Raw genomic sequence first — 19,153 nt, forward strand, 5'->3', positions numbered from 1 at the left:
AATTAATATACCCTTTTTGCAAGGGTATAAAAATTGATCGCTGCTTTGTTTTCTCTATCTTTTTCTTGCATAAGATAATTTGCTGCACTCGTTTTCTTGATTCGAGGCAGAATTTGATGAAGTTTAATTTTGCGCAGTGTAAAGCAACACACGCATACAAGCAAGTGCACACATACAACTAAACTTTTTTAGCGCTCTCTTTGTGCCGGGCCCTGATCTATGTATTCCAGGGGTAGGCACGAAGAGAGCCAGCTCAAACTGCCAATGTATGCGTGCGCTTGCTTGTGTGCGTAAACTGCTTTACACTGCGCGAATCGTATGTGAAGAAACGAATAAAAAAATTAAACTGCAAGTGAAAAAGAATAATTCCGACGGCCGCTACCTGCAATAGGAAATATTTGAGTAAGCCAAGCGGAATTTTCCCACAACCCTTTTTTACCGAATCGCCCTAAAAAACAAAGTACAGTCATGAGTCTTGGGTTGCTTTTACCTAAATGTCATAAAAATGAATGCATATTTTGTATCGGCTATTATAAATATTTTTCATACTATACATATATGTGCATACATGTATATCTTACATTTATATTACATTATGCATGTTCGCTTATATTATAATATACTTTTTACCCTATAGGGACAAAATATAAATAATGACAAAATATTTTTAAAGTTGCCATTTAAGAAAGTGAAGCATTAATTTTCTGCGTGTAGCTGCGTAACAAAGCGACATAGTACTGCTTTCGTCAAAAGTCTGTGCGACACTAGCTGTTTTTTTACGCTCTCAACTTGTACTTCGTGCTCACATCGGCATGCACACAGACGGCCACACGAGCAATTGCCGAGTAAAGTGCCCGCACGGGCTATGGGCGCCTACCTCTGATGTATTCTGTGGTTAGTGCTCTTACACTAATATTTCATAGCGCCTAAGGGAATGCACAAAAAGGTGGTCTTCGGTATTGTAGGCTTCGACAACTTTTTTCGCTTCATTTAGTTGCAATGTAATTCCCAACTAGTTTTAGCGTTGAAGACATGGTATGGCTATTACAATTCTGGAGTTCTTTAGCAAAGTCTGCTGATGATAGAACTTGATAGTTCTTGAAATAGCTATACAGACAACCTGCTCACCTTTTTGTGTGGTGCCTTTGAAATAATCTTCTTTTGTAAGATTGACCTCGAACCGGCTAAGTTCGATTTATTTATTTAGACTATGATTAGTAGGTAATTATAAATTACCTCAAATCTATGTGCTAGCTAGAACTTCTATGGTCTTAAGCTAATTGTAAAATATGTATATTATACAGTTCTTTATAATTAATAATTACACAGGCCGACATGATTTTTGGTGACGTTAATCTGAGAGGTGTTTTTAACTAATTCGGGTACGCTGATTCTGACTGCATACTCAGTTTTTGTTCATCACGTCCAGATTTTGTGAAATTAGGGGATCTAGGGTTGGAAAATAGGCACCCAAAAGTATACTATATAAAGTTAAAAATTGTTTTTCTACATTTTTAACGAATTGTAGAATTTCTTGTTTAAGAAAAATAGCTGTTGTTTGCCAACATTACTTATAAACAATTTGTTAGATGCATAAAATTACAATAATTCTTTAAAATTAACAAGTTGCAAATTCTTCGAATCCATATAGCATACTTTTTGGTTCGAATTTGACTTATTTTGGAACTATATCCAAAGTGCATAATAATATGCATGATAACAAAGAAACGCTCCTTTGATTTTGTGTAAATTGCGCTTAAATCATACGTAATATATTAATAGATTAAAATAATAGCGTTTTAAGTATAATAACTTGTTTATATTATACTAGAAAATATTGAAAATAAGGCCATTTTGAATAATTCCAACGCATTTTTTTCGAAATCCTGACGTGATGGACAAAAACTAAGCACAGGGCCGTGATCAGCACCCCCAAATTACTATAAAAGACCAACAGTTCAACAGAACTTAGAACACTTTTTCATGACCTCGAAAATGTCGGACTGTGTTATTTACATTTGTTTTGTTAACCTATATACAGGTTTATTTCTTTAAAGAATTGGGAGATAGCGACGATATTGGGGTTACTTAGGGATAGGGATTCAATAGGGTTATGGTGTAGGGGGGTTTTTATACCCTTGCAAAAAGGGTATATTCATTTTGGTCAGAAGTGTGCAACGCATAGAAGGAAACATCTCCGACTATATCTCTTGATCAGCACGACGAGACGAGTTCAAATAGCCATGTCCGTCCGTCCGTCCGTCTGGATCAACGCAAACTCCTCCTAGACCGTAAGAGCTACAGAGCTGAATCCATGTAGGCTTGTATATACTGCAGGCGTTGTACATCTCGGATTCAGCCGGATCGGATCACTATATCATATAGCTCCCATACAAACGCCAAAGTCACGAACAGTGACTTTTCTTAATAACTTCGTTATTTTCTGAGCTCTTGTCGTGAAATTTAATATTGGTGAGTTAATTACACATAAACGGCTATGCCAAATTTGATCAAGATCGGGTGACTATATCATATAGCTCCCATAGGAACGATCTTTCGAAAACAGTGACTTTTGTCAATAACTTCGTTACTTTTAACGCGATTGCTTTTAAATTAAACATTTCTTAGTTTAATATATCTGTTAATAACTGTGCCGAATTTGATAAAGATCGGGTTACTATATCATATAGCTCCCATAGGAACGATCGATGGAAAACTTTGAGTTTTGTGTGTCCGAATCGTATTCTTTGAAATTTGGTAATGTCTGTTCGTTTAACGTTGTTGCCTATTTTTATTTGTGAGTCTCTTATCGAGGTTTGGTTCATATTAGTCGTCTTGTAGTGGTCTGATGAATTCCTCAAAATATTGCTTTTGTGTTTTTTAAGGATGATGTCCTTTATGTACTTTGTTGTGTCTTTGTGGTTAATGTTTTGCTCAACTATATATGGGACACTGTAAGCTATCTTTGTGGCTCTGTCCGCTGTTTCATTGCCCTGAATGCCAGTGTGACCTGGTACCCATATTAAAATTATTTTGGGGTGTTGGTGAGATACTATGTATCGTATATGAGAGATGTACGGATTTTATTTATATAATTCATATTATATTGATATTAACCATAAATGTTAGTTTTTGGGATTTTTGGAATTTTTTTTTAAAGTACGTAGTTTTAGTCTCTTTACACGTAGACATGTAGATCTCCTTGAAAATACGGAGATTTACGTAAATAGTCGGAGGGTTGGCATCCCTAGTAGGCATACTACTGCATTGCTAAGGCGACAGCTAAAAATTAAGTAAGTAAGTCGTCTCGCCGACTTAGGTATACCATACACCAGTAAAGAAAATATTTCAAATTTATTAAACAAATGCATTTTCACATGCTTTTTAAAAGCATATCTTAGTATCTCGCTCACTTCAGCATACGAGCACCCTAGCGCCCCCACCAGCCAACGGTCAACTCCGGCCTTTTGGAAAAACGTTTATATGCATAACTTGACTGTTTTTTGTCCGATTTTGATCAAATTTGGTATTTTGCTAGATATTAATATCAAATTTGGGTGTGCCAAATTTGATTGCATACATAATGTGCACATTTACTAAGCAAATATACACACCAAATATGGTGTCTCTAACTGGAATAGTTTTTGAGATAAATATGTTTTTTATATTGTGGGGGCGGAAAGGGGAGTGGCAAAAATTTGAAATAAACTTGATCACTTTACATACCACACGTTTTACATACCAAATGTGGTGGCTCTAGCTTTTACAGTATCCGAGATCTAGGTGTTCATATGGACAGACATGGCTGGATCGACTCGGCTGTTGATCCTGATCAAGAATATATATACTTTGTGGGGTCGGAGATACTTCCTTCAGCCTTTTACATACATTTTGGCGACTTTAATATACCATTTCACCCTATGGGTGTATGGTATAAAAATGTAATTTAAGTGCTGTTTTGAAGAAAACAAAGGAAATAAAAAATTTTATTTTGTATTAAAATTTTTGTTTATTTATTTTTCGGGCGGGTTGGGTTCGGGTTACAACATTTTTTTAGCTTTCGGGTACGGGTAAAATTTTCCTCTTCGGCTATGGGCTGGGTCGGGTTGGGTTGAAAGTTTTGGCCCATGCCCACCTCTATGCTGGAGTGAGCGAGATACTGAGATATGATTGTAAAACGCATGTGAAATGCATTTTTTTAATAAATTTGAAATATTTTCTTTACTGGTGTATGGTATACCTAAGTCGGCGAGAAGACTTACTTACTCCATTTCTCGAAACGTCGCGACCTGCTGAACTGTGAAAAATATCTTCACTATAAGCGGTTCGTCGTTTTAAACGGAGACGTACTAACCGGAGGCCCTTCCTATAAGGACCAACCAAGTCATCGAACTTTAGTCGTCTTAACCAGACGGATGTTATTAGCGGATCTTACTGTATTTGGTCCACGTGGTGCCTTACTATGCGCCGGTATACTTACCGAAGTCGGCGATACTACTTACTTACTTTATGTTATTTAAAAGTTAAACATTTTAAATTTCTTAAAAAAAAAAAAAAAATTAAACAAATTTTATACCACAAAATTATTCGTTGCTTTAAGTTTTTCTATTAAATCTAACTAATTTTAAGTGAGTGTGCAAGCCCTTATTGTGTGTAATTACCTTCGAACTTCTTGCGACATTTCTTTTCCGAAATTTGGGAACATTCCTTTAGCAATGGCCCATTTCTTTTTTTGTAGAGGGCACTGGAGAGCAAATTTTCTTATTGGATATTTCAATGCATTGAAATAAGCAATCTTTCTATTCTCTTCCGGAATTTTTCGCTCATCTCCGTCTGTCAATATTTTTACTTGGCCGGCAGGTTTTCTCTTTTAATTAGATAGACCAAGTTTTAGCCAAGAAAATTAATGATCTTTTCCCCAAAACAGATTCGATATGCCCAAACTAATCTTAAACGCCAAAAAAATCGATTGTCACTAAAACTACTAACAACCAGTGGGCCGGGGCTAACTTCGACCGCGTCAAAGTTTGTATACCCTTGCAACATTTTTGGTAACTCGTTCCTTACCTATAGCCATCAAAGTGGAAAAATGTTTAAGCTAAAAAGGCCAATGTTTCCGAAAGAACGGCCTACAATCTTAGCATAGGAAATAACGAAGATATTGATCAAAGTCACTGTTTTCCACCAATCGTTCCTATGGGAGCTATATGATATAGTTACCCGACCCTTTCAAATTTGGCACAGTCATTAACAGATGTATTAAACCTACAAATGTTTAATTTGAAAGCAATCGCGTCAAAAGTAACGAAGTTATATGATATAGTCACCCGATCTTGATTAAATTTGGCATAGTCGTTTATATGTGTAGTAAACTCACCAATATTTAATTTCACGACAATAGCTAAGAAATTAACGAAGTTATTGAGAAAAGTCACTGTTCGTGACTTTGCCGTTTGTATGGGAGCTATATGATATAGTGGTCTGATCCTGCTTGCCGCGTTGATCCATACGGACGGACGGACAGACATGGCTATTTAAACTCGTCTCGTCGTGCTGATCCAGAATATATATACTTTATATGGTCGGAGATGCTTCCTTCTATGCGTTGCACACTTTTGAGCAAAATTAATATACCCTTTTTGCAAGGGTATCAAAATGTTACATTCAGTAAATAAATATTTAATTTACCCTGATTGATTGCATTGTTAAATATTAAATATTGAGGAATAATACTTTTATGCTTGGCTGTATATACTTATAGTTCGGTATATCACCATTCTACATTGATGTGTGCAGTCCTCGGTAGATGAGCTGCCTAAGTGGCACAGTCAATTTTTAAATGTAGCTCTATCCGAAAGTGATAGTGCCCAATCCTAAAAGTTCAATTTTTAATCAGTAAACCATCTTGCTAACTCTTTTTGAAGCATGCCTGGGGCTAGGAGTGTGTAGAAAATTATCCTCCATAGGTTTTTCCCCTTATCATTCCCTCTTTTACTGAATTCAAGGTCCCAAATTGAAAGACCCTGGACTGCATTCAATCCGACATAAATTTGTCAACCCTCTCCTACTTTATCAGCCGTCATACAGTCCCATCCTCCGACAGCTGAGTTTGACTTTAATTTGAATAGAAGTCGCTTCAATACCGTCCCTGGTTTTTAAATTCATTCAACCAACTGATATTATTTTTTTATACCCTTGCAAAAACAGTATATTAATTTTGGTCAGAAGTGTGCAACTCATAGAAGGAAGCATTTCCGACCATATAAAGTATATATATTCTTGATCAGCACGACGAGACAAGTTCAAATAGCCATGTCCGTCCGTCCGTCAGTCCGTCCGTCTGGATCAACGCAAACTCCTCCTAGACCGTTGGAGCCACAGAGCTGAAATTTTGCATGTAGGCTTGTACATACTGCAGGCCTTGTATATCTCGGATTCAGCCGGATCGGATCACTATATCATATAGCTCCCATACAAATGGCAAAGTCACGAACAGTGACTTTTCTTAATAACTTCGTTATTTTCTGAGCTATTATCATGAAATTTAATTTAATATTGGTGAGTTAATTACACATATAAACGACTGTGCCAAATTTAATCAAGATCGGGTGACTATATCATATAGCTCCCATAGGAACGATCGGTGGAAAACAGTGACTTTGATCAATATCGTCGTTATTTGCTATGCTAAGATTGTAGGCCGTTCTTTCGGAAACAGCTTTTTTAGATAAAACGTTTTTCCACTTTGATGGCTATAGGTAAGGAAAGAGTTACCAAAAAAGTTGCAAGGGTATACAAACTTTGACGCGGTCGAAGTTAGCCCCGGCCCTCTGGTTTTTTTTTTTTTTTTTGTTTGACAGACATGACTAAATGATTTTTACACTAAAATAATTGAAAACTTTGATTACTAAATGTAAATTCTGTATGTTCTCATATTGTGGAGGTTCTGCCTTAAATTAAATACTTCCTCCTATAATAACATTCTAAAACAACACTTGTACTTTTATAAAATTCAGTTTTCCAGCTTTAGTTGACTTTGTGAGAAACTACATTTTACTGTAAGCAGCTTAAGTGTAAGGATACGGACTTTTAGGTCATGCTTACGGAATTTAACATAATATTTATTTAATATTGTGCCGTTGCGATGATATTACTTACTTTATTTTTTTAGCATCTTTTTTAACTCCGATATAGTCATAGGTTCAGGAACCATGATTAGCTAACTTCCACATTTTGAGGGCCTAGAACAAGTACTGTAGTATTATGATCAGAATATCAGGATAAAGTTGTAAACTATCAACGTAACTATTTTTACACGCACTAGGCGGCAACAGCTTAATAAAAAGTACATTCTCATATACTTGCCTGGGACTCGAACCCGGGTTCTTGTTGTTCAGTTGCCTAAATGACTGGGTCACTTAATCAACTCAGCTACCCAGCACTTCCTAATAATAGTAAAACATTCTCGCGACCCTCTGTACGCTCCGACTTAAGTATCTTTAGCATACCAACCGAGAGAAATCAAGATAGTTATTATTTCTGGGAGAGCATTTGAGAAAAGTTAAGTTAAGTTGCTTTATTGTTAGTATAAATAATTCAATTAGCAGATTTACATATATTTTTATTTGCATTTGGGGATTTTTTAAATGACATTACAACACATCCAGATTGTTGCCTCTGCCCATTATTAACTCTTATTAATTTAGATATGAATAACTTACAGGTATGGCATACATATATTTATTTACACTCTTGTATCACAGATAATAGTTAATAAATAGCATTCTATTGACTCTTAAAATTATTTAATTGAAAATACTGATGTCGAAATATTATGTTAGTATATATAAAGGTTCGCCAAATATTCCATTAATTTATTTTAATTCTTGTTGTTCCAATGTAGATACATATGTATGTTTCTAAACAGTATTCTCATATTCGTATATATGAGTTTTCCTTTAAGTTGTATATTTACCTGAAAGTTACGCTAACAGTTATTTATAAATTGCAAAAGGTTTAGTTAAATCAGTTACAAGCCAATTAACTTAAGCATTGCATAGTACAGTAGTTGTTACACATAGCATTAAAAGCTGAATTCTTACTCTGATAAATGTGCTTCAAACGATCGGTGTGTGTGTTTTCCGTGTCATTAATCTCAACGCCGAATGACGTCAAAATTCCATACACCCATTCCCCATTCTTCACAAATACTAATAACGTTGTCTTTCAGGCATTGCTAAGACAGCAGCACATGTAAACAGAGCACCGAGGGAAAGCCTCGCTCTCATAATTTTCTGTTTGAACTGTGTGTGTGCGACATGTGGCTTTGTGAACGTTTTAGTTTCAGTTGAGGAGTGTAAATATGCTAATTAACATTACGATAAAATAATTAACAATATGGTAGAAAAAAAGTTTTATTGCCATACTTATGCTACGTTTATTGCAAAATAATTAGTGGGGTTATCGCTGTCACCTCTTTATTAATTGTAAGTTTGCACAATTTCTTTTGGGCCTGTGTATTAAGATGTGTGAAAACAATTTTCTATATGTGTTTGTTGCTACTTGCAGTTGGTTCAAAGCCAGCTGGTACATATTACGAATCGGATCGGCTCCCCGCCAGGTAACCGCTGCTGTTTGTATAGACATTGCTCCCTCCATTACTGTATACAATGTTTGTCATTGATACTACGGGAGCTGTTCCTGGAGTGCCACCTGACTGACCCGAGCAGCTGCTGCTATTGTTGTTGTTACTATTAGCGTTGTTGTGTTGATTGTTCAGCTTCATATTTGGCGGAGTCTGTGGTGGAGTATCGGGCTGAATCTCGGAAAACCCAATTCTCGTCGGTATGGGCGGAAATGGATACGATTCTCGGTGAATGTTTATGGTGGTAGGAGTCTTGTTGGTGACTGAGACCACTGCCGGCCCCGACCCCGGCCCAATGTGCATTCCCATTGCTTCGGTATACACCGTAGGTATCCGCGAATATGGCGATGCGGCGGCGTAACTGTTCATCATATTCAGCGGCGAACTTAGATTCATTTGAGGCCCTATCATTGTATTGTTCGAAAGGATAGCTGGCGTCTGAGATTGGGGGCTCACCATATGGTGCTGGTGCTGGTGCTGTAGCTGAGCCGTCTCTGGCTCTGATGTCGACACTTGAGCTGGAGGATAGAAATTTTGGCCAAGGTATACCGTAGGAGGTGGAGTTTTGCAGGCGACTGTGTCGGCCACACTCCAGATTTTGGGCTTGTTCGCCGGCACTGGTATGCCACAGTCTCTGCTTAGCGGGTTTTTTTGAACAGCGTAATCACTTGCGTCTTCTTGTCCATATCCAGAATAAAAGTAGGGAGCCGGCATCGAATGCTGGTGATCCGATGGCTGTTGCTCCTGTTGGGCACGCGCATAGGATGAATACGTTGAATGGATTGAGGGCGGATTGAAGTGCGCAGAGCCATAGGACGCAATACCCCGCATTGGCATTATATTTGTATTTGCCGACTCTCGTTCTACTCTCTGATCGTCGGTTACCTCTTTTTCTACCTTTGCAAGCTCCGCTTTAATATGCTGATTGTTAGGATCTGGTGATTAGAATTTTGGAACGTGCAGCGAACGCCCAAAATAAATTTAATTATTTCAAGTCAAAAGCGGAAGTCCACAAGTTCTAAGAGGACTAAGGAACTTCGCCGTAAAAGCTAGCAGCTGTTGCAAAGAAAAACCCTTGATGTTGCTGGTGGGCGTTGATGCGTACAACCCTCGAGCACAAAAACAACGGAGCAACGAAGCAAAGGAAAAAGCTTTCAGTTACAAAATATTCCAGTTTCCGCCAACTACAGTTGACGCTTCTCTGTTTGCGTTTACGTTTACGTTTACTATGACTGTTCTCATAGGCGAGAAATATGTATAAGTATGTGTATGTATACATATAAATGTAACATGTAGCCGACAGACTAAAAGCAAGGCCACTTGTTTAGAGTTTTGTATTGCGAAGTACAGGCGCAAGGCCACTTTGCCAACAACGTTCTGTGCACTTCCGGGGAGGATGACGCCTTTTCTGTCAGACAAATAAACGGACAATGTCATCGGGCAGACAAAGATTGTATAACATTCGTTTCGCCACATAAATTCTACTTAAAAGCCTACTGCCACAAATCTACAGTGGGGGCGGACAAGTCAAAGCACATTCCCAAAAGCACAACATGAACGAAACAAAAAGAAATTAGCCTAGGGGCAGACACAGGGGGCATTCGATAAGGTCATAGACAGAAGACTAAAAACTAGGCAACTGCTTACCAAATGTATCAGCTGGTAGCTTCGGTCCATCGCAGACATCCTTGTCCTTTTCGTCGTCCGATATCAGGTTATCATCGTCATCCTCCGTCTTATTTTTGGGTTCCCATGTCATCTTGTTTTCTTTCTTTAGCCGGCGTCGCGCATTTGCAAACCACGTCGACACCTGAGTAAGCGTCATTTTGGTAATAATTGCCAGCATAATTTTCTCGCCTTTAGTAGGATAGGGATTCTTTTTGTGCTCACTTAGCCACGCCTTCAGAGTCGCAGTAGACTCACGGGTGGCGTTCTTCCTGCGTGCGGCGAGATCATAGTTCGGTCCGTACCTGCATTTCAAAATTAAACAACATTTGTCAAGCAAAGTCCTACGGAACACCAGCACATAAGAACTACAAAAACAAAGCATTGCAACTAAATCAACAGACTTTTCCGGTGAATTATTATTTAAAGCAAGTCGGCTTATCAGTATTTAAGTAAATTATAGCTGGAACTGAACACTGAACAAAATGTCACTCCGTCTTATCCATGAACATATTGTTGGACCGTAATTGTTATAAGCTATATTTATACCCTTGCAAAAAGGGTATATTACTTTTTGTCAGATGTGTGCAAGTCATAGAAGGAAGCTTCTCCGACCATACAAAGTATATATATTCTTGATCAGCACGACGAGACGATCAGCCAGACCACTATATTATATAGCTCCCATACAAACGCCAATGTCACGAACAGTGGCTTTTCTCAATAACTTTGTTATTTTTTGAGCTATTCTGTGAAATTAAATATTGGTCAGTTTATTATACCTATAAACCACTATGCCAAACTTGATTAAGATTATTTCTCAGTTTAACATAACTATCAATGGCTGTACCGAAAATGATCACGATTGGGTGACTATATCAAATAGGTGACTATATAGGAACGAACGTTCGAAAACAGTGGCTTTTATAAATAAATTCGGTACTTTTGACGCGATTGCTTTCAGTTTTATATATCTGTTAATGACTGTGCCGAATTTAATCAAGATCGGGCGACTACATCATATACATAGCTCCCATAGGAACAGTCGGTGGTAAACAGTGACTTTGATCAATAACTTCGATATTTGCTATGCTAAGACTGTCGGCCATTCGCAAACATAAGGTTTTTTAGATAAAACGTGTTTTACTTTGACAGCAATATTAAAGAAAAAATTAACAAAATAAACTTGCAAGGGTATACAAACTTCGGCGCGGTCGATGTTAGCCCCGACCCTCTGGTTTTAAAATTAGTATGTGTAATATTATTGGATTAATTTGCGACTGAACAAACAAACTCTGTGTGCAATCAGTCCATAAAAGTATTCAAAACACAAAATACATAATAGAAGAATGAAGTCTACATTCCATTTTCTTTTTATATTCTCTCTATATCGGGAAATCTGTATATGTACATTCATTTAAATGTCATTATTTACTTAATAAATAGTAAAAACAAAAAATGTTTAATTGAAAGACCGTAGTTTCCCATAAGAGTCTTATGCTTAAATAACCAAACATTTTAATTGGAATTTTAATGCTCACCCATAAGCAGCAAGTGTTGGATCATAGGAGTAGAAGCTTGTAGTTGACTGTAAGCCGGCTGAAGCCCAAGCATTCATGTCAGTACTGGCGTTAGAGTCCTTTATGCCATATGGATTGCTCTAAAAATAAATTAACGCAAATTTATTAGGCATTGGACGAAAAATCACTATACGCCCAGCTGCTATCTGAGCTGATAGGAGGTTATACAAGATTAGATGAATAATTAAAGCAGCTATTTATTACCACCGTGCGTCAATCAGTCTTTCTTACCAGTGGTGCATAGAATGCCGAATTGTCAACTCCGATACTTGGATAAGGATTCTGTTCATTTGAGGGGTACGGACCGCCGTACACCCCAATTCCAGCCGAAGGTAGCGCCATTCTAGAGTATCCGCCGATTGTCAGATGTGTCGATTCATACTGGCACGAGCACACGGTGTGTCCCGTTACGGGATCCGTGATAATTCGCCTTCCATTTTCGCAGCAGGATGTACTCTCAGGGACATTTACATGGACCTCTGATTCTAGAACTTTTACTGCTCCTCCCCCACTTTTACTAGTCGTCAGTTTATTATTATTTCCAGAAGTGTCATCGGCAAGTTTTGCGGTTGCTGACTTTTGCTGGCCCTGGCCTGACTGCGAATTGGCGCCTGGACTTAAAAGACCTGTTGTAATTCCAGTTGTAGTGGATCCGGCTGACGGACTAAGTGATGCCTCGTTCGTGTTTGATAACGGCGATCCGTCATGGGCACTCTGGCTGTCAGTAGTAGCCGTCAGCAACTAAAAAACAGCAATTGAATCACATTTTGCTCATCAACAATAAAACAATAGCTATAAAAAATATATGTATTTAAAAATTGCTTTATAATTTTAATTTTTCACATGCCTTATTGCAAACTACAAGCATTTTAAAACCAATTTTTGTGCTCTATAAAATTAAGATGTTTATACAGACGAATTTGGATATCTTTATTATTTAAAAGTATAGAGTAACGTCAACAGGATTTTGGCCAAAATCTATTTTTTATAATTGTTCGATATGTACATTACCGAAAAATGGAAAATGTACATTAGAAAGAAGCTTAAATACAATTCTTTTATACTTTTTGCTCACAAACTGAGACACTAGTTTGCTCATAAAGAAAAAAATAAACAGATAGGGACTGTACACTTTTATTATACCTTTCGCAAGGGTATAAAAAACTTCACCACAAACAAATACTTAAAACAGGTGATGCAGTGCATTGTAGTGAATGTTAAATTTGAATGCGGACAGGGGCGAGGACAGAAAAGAACTCAAGAGCCGGTCGAAAGCAACGAAGCAGATTAAGATGATATCTTCAAATGTCAAAATATTTTATTGGCTTGGCGCATTTTGCGATCCGTTCCATCTATTTTCACTTCATTAATTTTCAATTTATCACAGTCAGATTTGAGATACGCTGTTTCTCAGTTCAGACTAAGGTTCAAACTCAAACTTCAGCCACAGGGGCACGGAAACGGGGACACATATTTGAAGAGGGTATATATCCCAAGTATCGAAGGTCCGATCAACCGTTCTACCATTTTTTCGAACGAGACCCCGCGAGCAAAGGGCAATCTAATCGGATGAGGATGTAGGCACGCAGGTATGCGCTTGGCTGACAACCACAGTGAATTGGCGAAACCTAATGAAACAACGTAGAAGTTATATAAGCCAGCAACACTGTTTATGCAGACTCTTGGATTAGCTAGGGAAATCTTACACACAGACCAAAACAATCGAAAAGTCAATGTGCATAATCATCTATGTGGGTACCTTTTTTTATTTTAACTTTAGGCGACTCGGCGCTGTGTCTATCTGACTTCAATTTGAAGAGATTGATTTTATCCCAAGTGCACATTACTAAGAAATTTGTTATATAAATCATTACATATTACAAGACCAGCAATACAGGGTCAACTGTGAGAGGTCAATTATATTCATCAGCAAATACATATGTATATCTATTTTATTCAACAATCCATCAAGGCTTTCAGTACACAACACGATCGTAAAATAATACACAATGCTAATTTAAAGCTCATGAGTTGTTTTTCAACACCTCATGCATCTCAGTGGTCAGAGAGCCGCTCTACACTAAATGTAACAAAGCCAAAAAATTAAAACAAAAAAAATCAAAAAACGAAAACACGAAAAAAGAAAAGAAAAACACGACAAGTGGCTCAGGCTGCCCATCTTCCACATTGCCTCCTGCTAATGTACAAAACGCTGCGCGCGCTCGTTTCTTATTGTTTTTTATTTTTGTATGCGATTCGAACATCAATTTCAGTTTTTGTGGTCGCCCATAAAACGCGCATATCGGCAACGTCGACGACAACCAACCAGCGGATTCAGACGCGGTCGCACACGCTGGTAGAAAGTGGTCAAACGAAGGCGAAGAGGACCGACAAGCAGTGGTTATTATCGGCACGCAAGTCAGTTTATTTTTAATGGTTCTCACTCACCCACTGCATTTCGGGCTAAAGGAAGTGCAGTGATGAAAGCTCCGACGAAGTTTATCGCATGGTAAACATAAATAGGATAAAGAAGCAGATTACTGACTTCAGTCTCGATTTGCAAATTGCGGAAATGTCCGGCACTTTTGCAAAAAACCTTGTCTTTAATATTTGGTGTAACACAAAACTTTCTAGATTTTCCATATATAAATCAACATTAGCATAACTATGGTAGATACCTCTATTCAAAATACAACAACATTTATCGAATAAATTATACTTGTAAGTGTATTTCCAAAGCATTGTTAATATTATAACGATAATGTTTGTTATCATAAGATAAGAACAGAACTTACATCTTATTCTATCATCATATTACATCTTAGACTATCATTGTATGCCGTCTTTTTAGAGCTGATGGCTGATGGATTCTCAGTTCTCAGTTATTTATTAGGGCTATTCCTGACCAACGGCTCAGCGATTTGGTTCATTTTCATCAAACTATCTAGTTTCGTTACGGCCATTTTAAAAGCAAAACTGGCAATCCAGAAAAGTGAAATACAAAACATCACTTGAAAATGAAAATCTCTTGGCTGTTGAATAGGCTACCAAACGAAATCGTAGTGCGTAGCATAAAAATCAATATGGGTGAATCAGTATGTCTCGTATGTAAATCTATATGATTGCCACGGTGCCTATCCGTCCCAGTGCAGTGCCTTTGAAGTGCACATCCGATTCCATATAGGAACGATGTTGTCCAGCATGTAAAGAGATCGCAAAACTGGTGCCGTCACTTTACGGTTATTAATTTTATGATTTATGTTGAAGCTTACAAAACCGCCTCCAAGACCGAGAGGCCACCCTGTCAATTTCCAATTGCTCCTTTCGTACATGTACATCTACATCTGCATCTGTCTCTATGTATGTACCAGTATCAGTACTGGTGCGTATAAAAACAAAAGAAGATTGGGATTGGCTCTCAGGAGCCGTCGTTATTTTAGCTGTTGCTGGCGACGGTGTGTTGGTAATGGCTGTTGTGGTTATTGGTGCTGCAGTTTCGTTGCTACTGCTGGGATGCGTTTTTTGTTTTTTTCCTTTACTACTAACGAGAACTGCCAAACAAAGAAGACTGCTGGAATAGTGATAGCTGCAGCCCTACAATACGTACACACAGCACATATGTGCACATACAAATGTTTGTACACACATATAGGTAGGCGTTTGTTGTCGTCAGTCAACCCCAACATTGCAGCACCGACGCGTCGGTACTAACGGATAAACGCACAACGGAAAACAATAAGCTTAAATAAAACGAACTGGTAGAGGAGAGGCCCGGCAAGTTCCTACTTACAAGCATGTACGCATATGTACATACATATTTATATGTAGATATACGAGTACATATTGAAGTCTTTGCCTGGGATCCAGACAAGGGGACCCTGTCTGAATGGTTCGGTTGTATTTGGCATATTCTCACATTCTACCAAAAGATTGCGACGTACCCCTGTATGTTACGTCTCTCTGGTCCGATTTCTGATCCTGTCCTCTGATAGTCTGTCCTCTGTCCAAATGAAGGTACGAGCATACCAATACAAGCACTAGCACCAAAATGCCATATTCATGCATCCTCACAAGACATCCCGATGTGTTTTTGCTAATGCGAATGAGTTGCTGCTTTATGTTTTTTTTGTTTTTTATCGTCGTCGTTTTTTGTACTTTGTTCTTTTATTAAATTAACTTCAGGTTCAGCCTCAGTAGTTGGTCCATGGAACAACTCTTTTTCTTATTGCTGCAGTGGCTTTCACTGTTTGCATTAAAAATTCATAAATCAATTATGGAATTCACATTGCAAAATATTAGTTTTTTCTCGCATCGTTTTGAATCACATTGGCAATACGGTACAGACCCGGACCCCTATCAAGGCTAGTGCAAGGCAGAGGGATTCAGGACATTGGCCGACAGAATGTTTTGACGCTTCGTTTCGATTCAATTCGTTACGACTTTTTAGCCTGAGAATTTTAGTTATTTTACAATGAAATGCGTGAACTGCTCGCTTGGGAAGTTGAGAATTTTGTTCCACGCAAAGACACTTCGTGGCAACTGGCAACCGGGCATCCGTCATACTTGTGTACATATAAATACACAGTTGGTAGCTGTTGTAGTGCCAGCCGTTGATTAAATTCATACATATATTGCATATGTCAACTTTTTTTGTCTCATATTTGGAATGCCGTCTTGGCGTCGAAATTAAAATTAAATGAATGAATTCAACTTTTAATTCGAATTGATCTGCCAAGTCCATCTAGAAATACTTGTAAATGAAATGAAATACTTATGTAAATACATACATATGTACATATGCAAATTAATTGCTCATACATCCAATTAACCGTTAGAATAATAATACGTTTTACTCTGGTGCGTTTTCAAATTACAGTAACTACGTATGTACATACATACATACACACATATATTATTTAAAATCAGGCATCTATCGCATGTGCGCCTTCATCCAAGGGCATTTACATATGTAAGCTAATGTCGATAAACTAAAAGGCTATCTATTATCATTATCAAGAGTTTCAGCAAAGAGTCGTAAGTCTTAAGTGCAACACACCGTTAATGAGGCTTTATAGTCCATTACGAATCTCCACGTCCAAGTGACCGTACCCTGCCAAAATTCTCGTAGTTTGCACATAGAACAGAGAGCGGTAAGGATGCACGAATATGTTTAGCCACAATTATGGTCGATAACTAAGCGGTAATTATTTTAATTACTATAATGTAGCAACTTTGCATATTATAGCAAATCTCATTCCGGTCATTTTAACACGAATTATTGTCTGTAAGATTTCCATAAGATTGTCTATTGACAAATGCGGCAAGGGGAAATTAGCAACGATACTCGCATTGTTGGAGTCATTAATTAGAGCACAGGCTCACAGCCTACCGCATTAGATCGCGTTACAAGGCTACAAAAGGCCATAGTCCTTTTCCTGACATCGCCCAAAGTCAAAAGCATAGCAATTTGAATTACTGTTTCGCTTATTATCCCTAATACAGATCCCGATACCACTTATACCGCATTCTGAAATGGGTAATTATCACCAGAGCCTGACAATGAAATCTGTTACATCACAGGACTAGGCATCTGCTGCTATAGTTTCCTGAATACGCATTATTTGTCACGCGGCGGTTGTTGAGTATAATGGAAATGGTATGGTAAGCATTTTTCCAAAACTTATTTTGGAATACTACATAGTTTAGCACAGTTTGTGCATACAGAATATAAAAACTTATTGGTAAAGATATTATATTTGATTAATCGGCGTTGGACCTTGTGCTTACCTCATTTTCCGCCGGGTAGTTATATCCAAACTGCGCATATGCAGCCATTGTTGCCGTCTTCTTTTCCTAAATAGCTGTTTTCCGTCTTTTTCTTTTTTTAAAGAATGTAGCACAGCAATAAAACAAAAATGCGAGTAAAACGAGAGTGCCGCGCCGTGGGGGGGCCTGCTCCCTGCAAGGTGGCGGAAGCCGACGGGATGATGCTGGGACAAGGGTTTGTGGCACACGGCGCCCAACCACTACGGTGTGACACGGGGTAGTTGGGTACCCAGTTGCGTGCGTGCTCGACTGCGAGAAAGCAACTAAGCACTCTGGGCGCTTTTGTTATTTGTTGGTTTGTCGGGTTATGTGCTATTGCTTTTGGTGTTATTGTTGATGCTGTTCTTGTTGCTGGCCTTGTTGGAAATTGATAAAACAAATTGTCGATGTCGAGCAGTTCTGTTAATGTCGCCGGAGCCGGAAAATGTTTTGTTTGTTATGTGGGACTTTGCCGTTGTATTTTTTTAGTTCATGTTTACGTATTGACTTTGGGCTCTACAGCTGTTTGAGCAGCGTCAGCCACTAGTATAAATACAAATAAAACAACAAATACAAATCTGAGCTTAAAGTGTTTGTGGCAAACAGATTAGTTGTTTTGTCGGTGGCCTAGTGAGCAAACTCGTCGATGATCGTTGTTGGTTAGAGTATTTACGTAAGAGTACCGCTTCAGTAGATATAGGCAAGTTGTATATTGAATTGTCATCAATATATAAATTGTTTGTTTTTTACGTACATTTGTATTTGAAAACGTACATTCTAATTGGTAAATTTATACTACACGAAAAAAAAAATCGGGTTGCGTTTGTTCTAATCCCCTTGCTTCCGGTTAAGAGTTAAGTGTTTCAGTCAGTGAAATGAGTTTACAATTTCTCAACCGTGCCGCGACGAGTTAAAATTTTACCAACTGCTACAGCACGGGCTCTACTGAGCTGTGCACTTATTCGCGTTTGAATACAAACTGGTATGCCACACAGTCACAGTCACAGGCACAGCCACTAGCACAAGCACAGGCACGAGGTCTCTTAAGAGAAAGAGATGGCATGTACCGAAGAGAGTTTGAGAAGGCAGCATAGCAAACAATTGAACGTTTTTGATTGGCGGGAGTGGTTCGAGAAGAGAAGAGCGCATTTTCTATTTCATTCGCTCGCTGTATATGGCATTGGTGAAACTGAAACGGGGAGTGCCTTTGGGTTGCGTGAGCATTCTTCTAGCTACGGTTTAATGAATTGGAGTACGCCCACCCTGCCGACTGGAAGTTGGAGAGGAAACGAACAACGACGACTTGTATTTTACTAGATTCTACTCCCATCCTTCTCGATGTCAATCTGCTGGAAACAATTTTATGGCGAACGTTGATCAATATCCTTCTTATTGGTACCAAACTTCAACAAAACTCGCGTTTCTCAATCGCCTGTTTAAATTATAACTAATTTTTAAT

General features: G+C 38.2%; 1 protein-coding gene across 2 annotated transcripts; it reads right to left on the minus strand.

Moving 5' to 3' along the window:
• Window positions 1–7,608: 7,608 nt before the first annotated feature.
• On the minus strand, window positions 7,609–18,655 carry LOC6651904 (homeobox protein caupolican). Of its 2 annotated transcripts, XM_002074325.4 has the most exons (5): window positions 17,677–18,655; window positions 12,121–12,630; window positions 11,851–11,969; window positions 10,292–10,614; window positions 7,609–9,579 (listed from the first exon to the last, which is right to left on the minus strand). In XM_002074325.4, the coding sequence occupies exons 1-5, from the start codon at window positions 17,722–17,724 to the stop codon at window positions 8,594–8,596; spliced, it is 1,986 nt and encodes a 661-aa protein (XP_002074361.1). In that variant the 5' UTR covers window positions 17,725–18,655; the 3' UTR covers window positions 7,609–8,593. The 2 variants fall into 2 exon arrangements, with proteins under 2 accessions (XP_002074361.1, XP_023036736.1); XM_023180968.2 differs by lacking the exon at window positions 12,121–12,630.
• Window positions 18,656–19,153: the final 498 nt, after the last annotated feature.

This window comes from Drosophila willistoni (genome assembly GCF_018902025.1).
Source record: "Drosophila willistoni isolate 14030-0811.24 chromosome XR unlocalized genomic scaffold, UCI_dwil_1.1 Seg106, whole genome shotgun sequence".
Taxonomy (NCBI): domain Eukaryota; kingdom Metazoa; phylum Arthropoda; class Insecta; order Diptera; family Drosophilidae; genus Drosophila; species Drosophila willistoni.

Excerpts from the sequence above, each read along its gene's own strand:
- LOC6651904 (XM_002074325.4), bottom strand. The coding sequence starts at position 17,724 with ATGGCTGCATATGCGCAGTTTGGATATAACTACCCGGCGGAAAATGAG. Across the intron at positions 12,631-17,676 it reads ACTACCCGGCGGAAAATGAG|TTGCTGACGGCTACTACTGA; the intron begins GTAAGCACAAGG and ends GCTGTTTTTTAG. Across the intron at positions 10,615-11,850 it reads CCAACACTTGCTGCTTATGG|GTACGGACCGAACTATGATC; the intron begins GTGAGCATTAAA and ends TTTGAAATGCAG.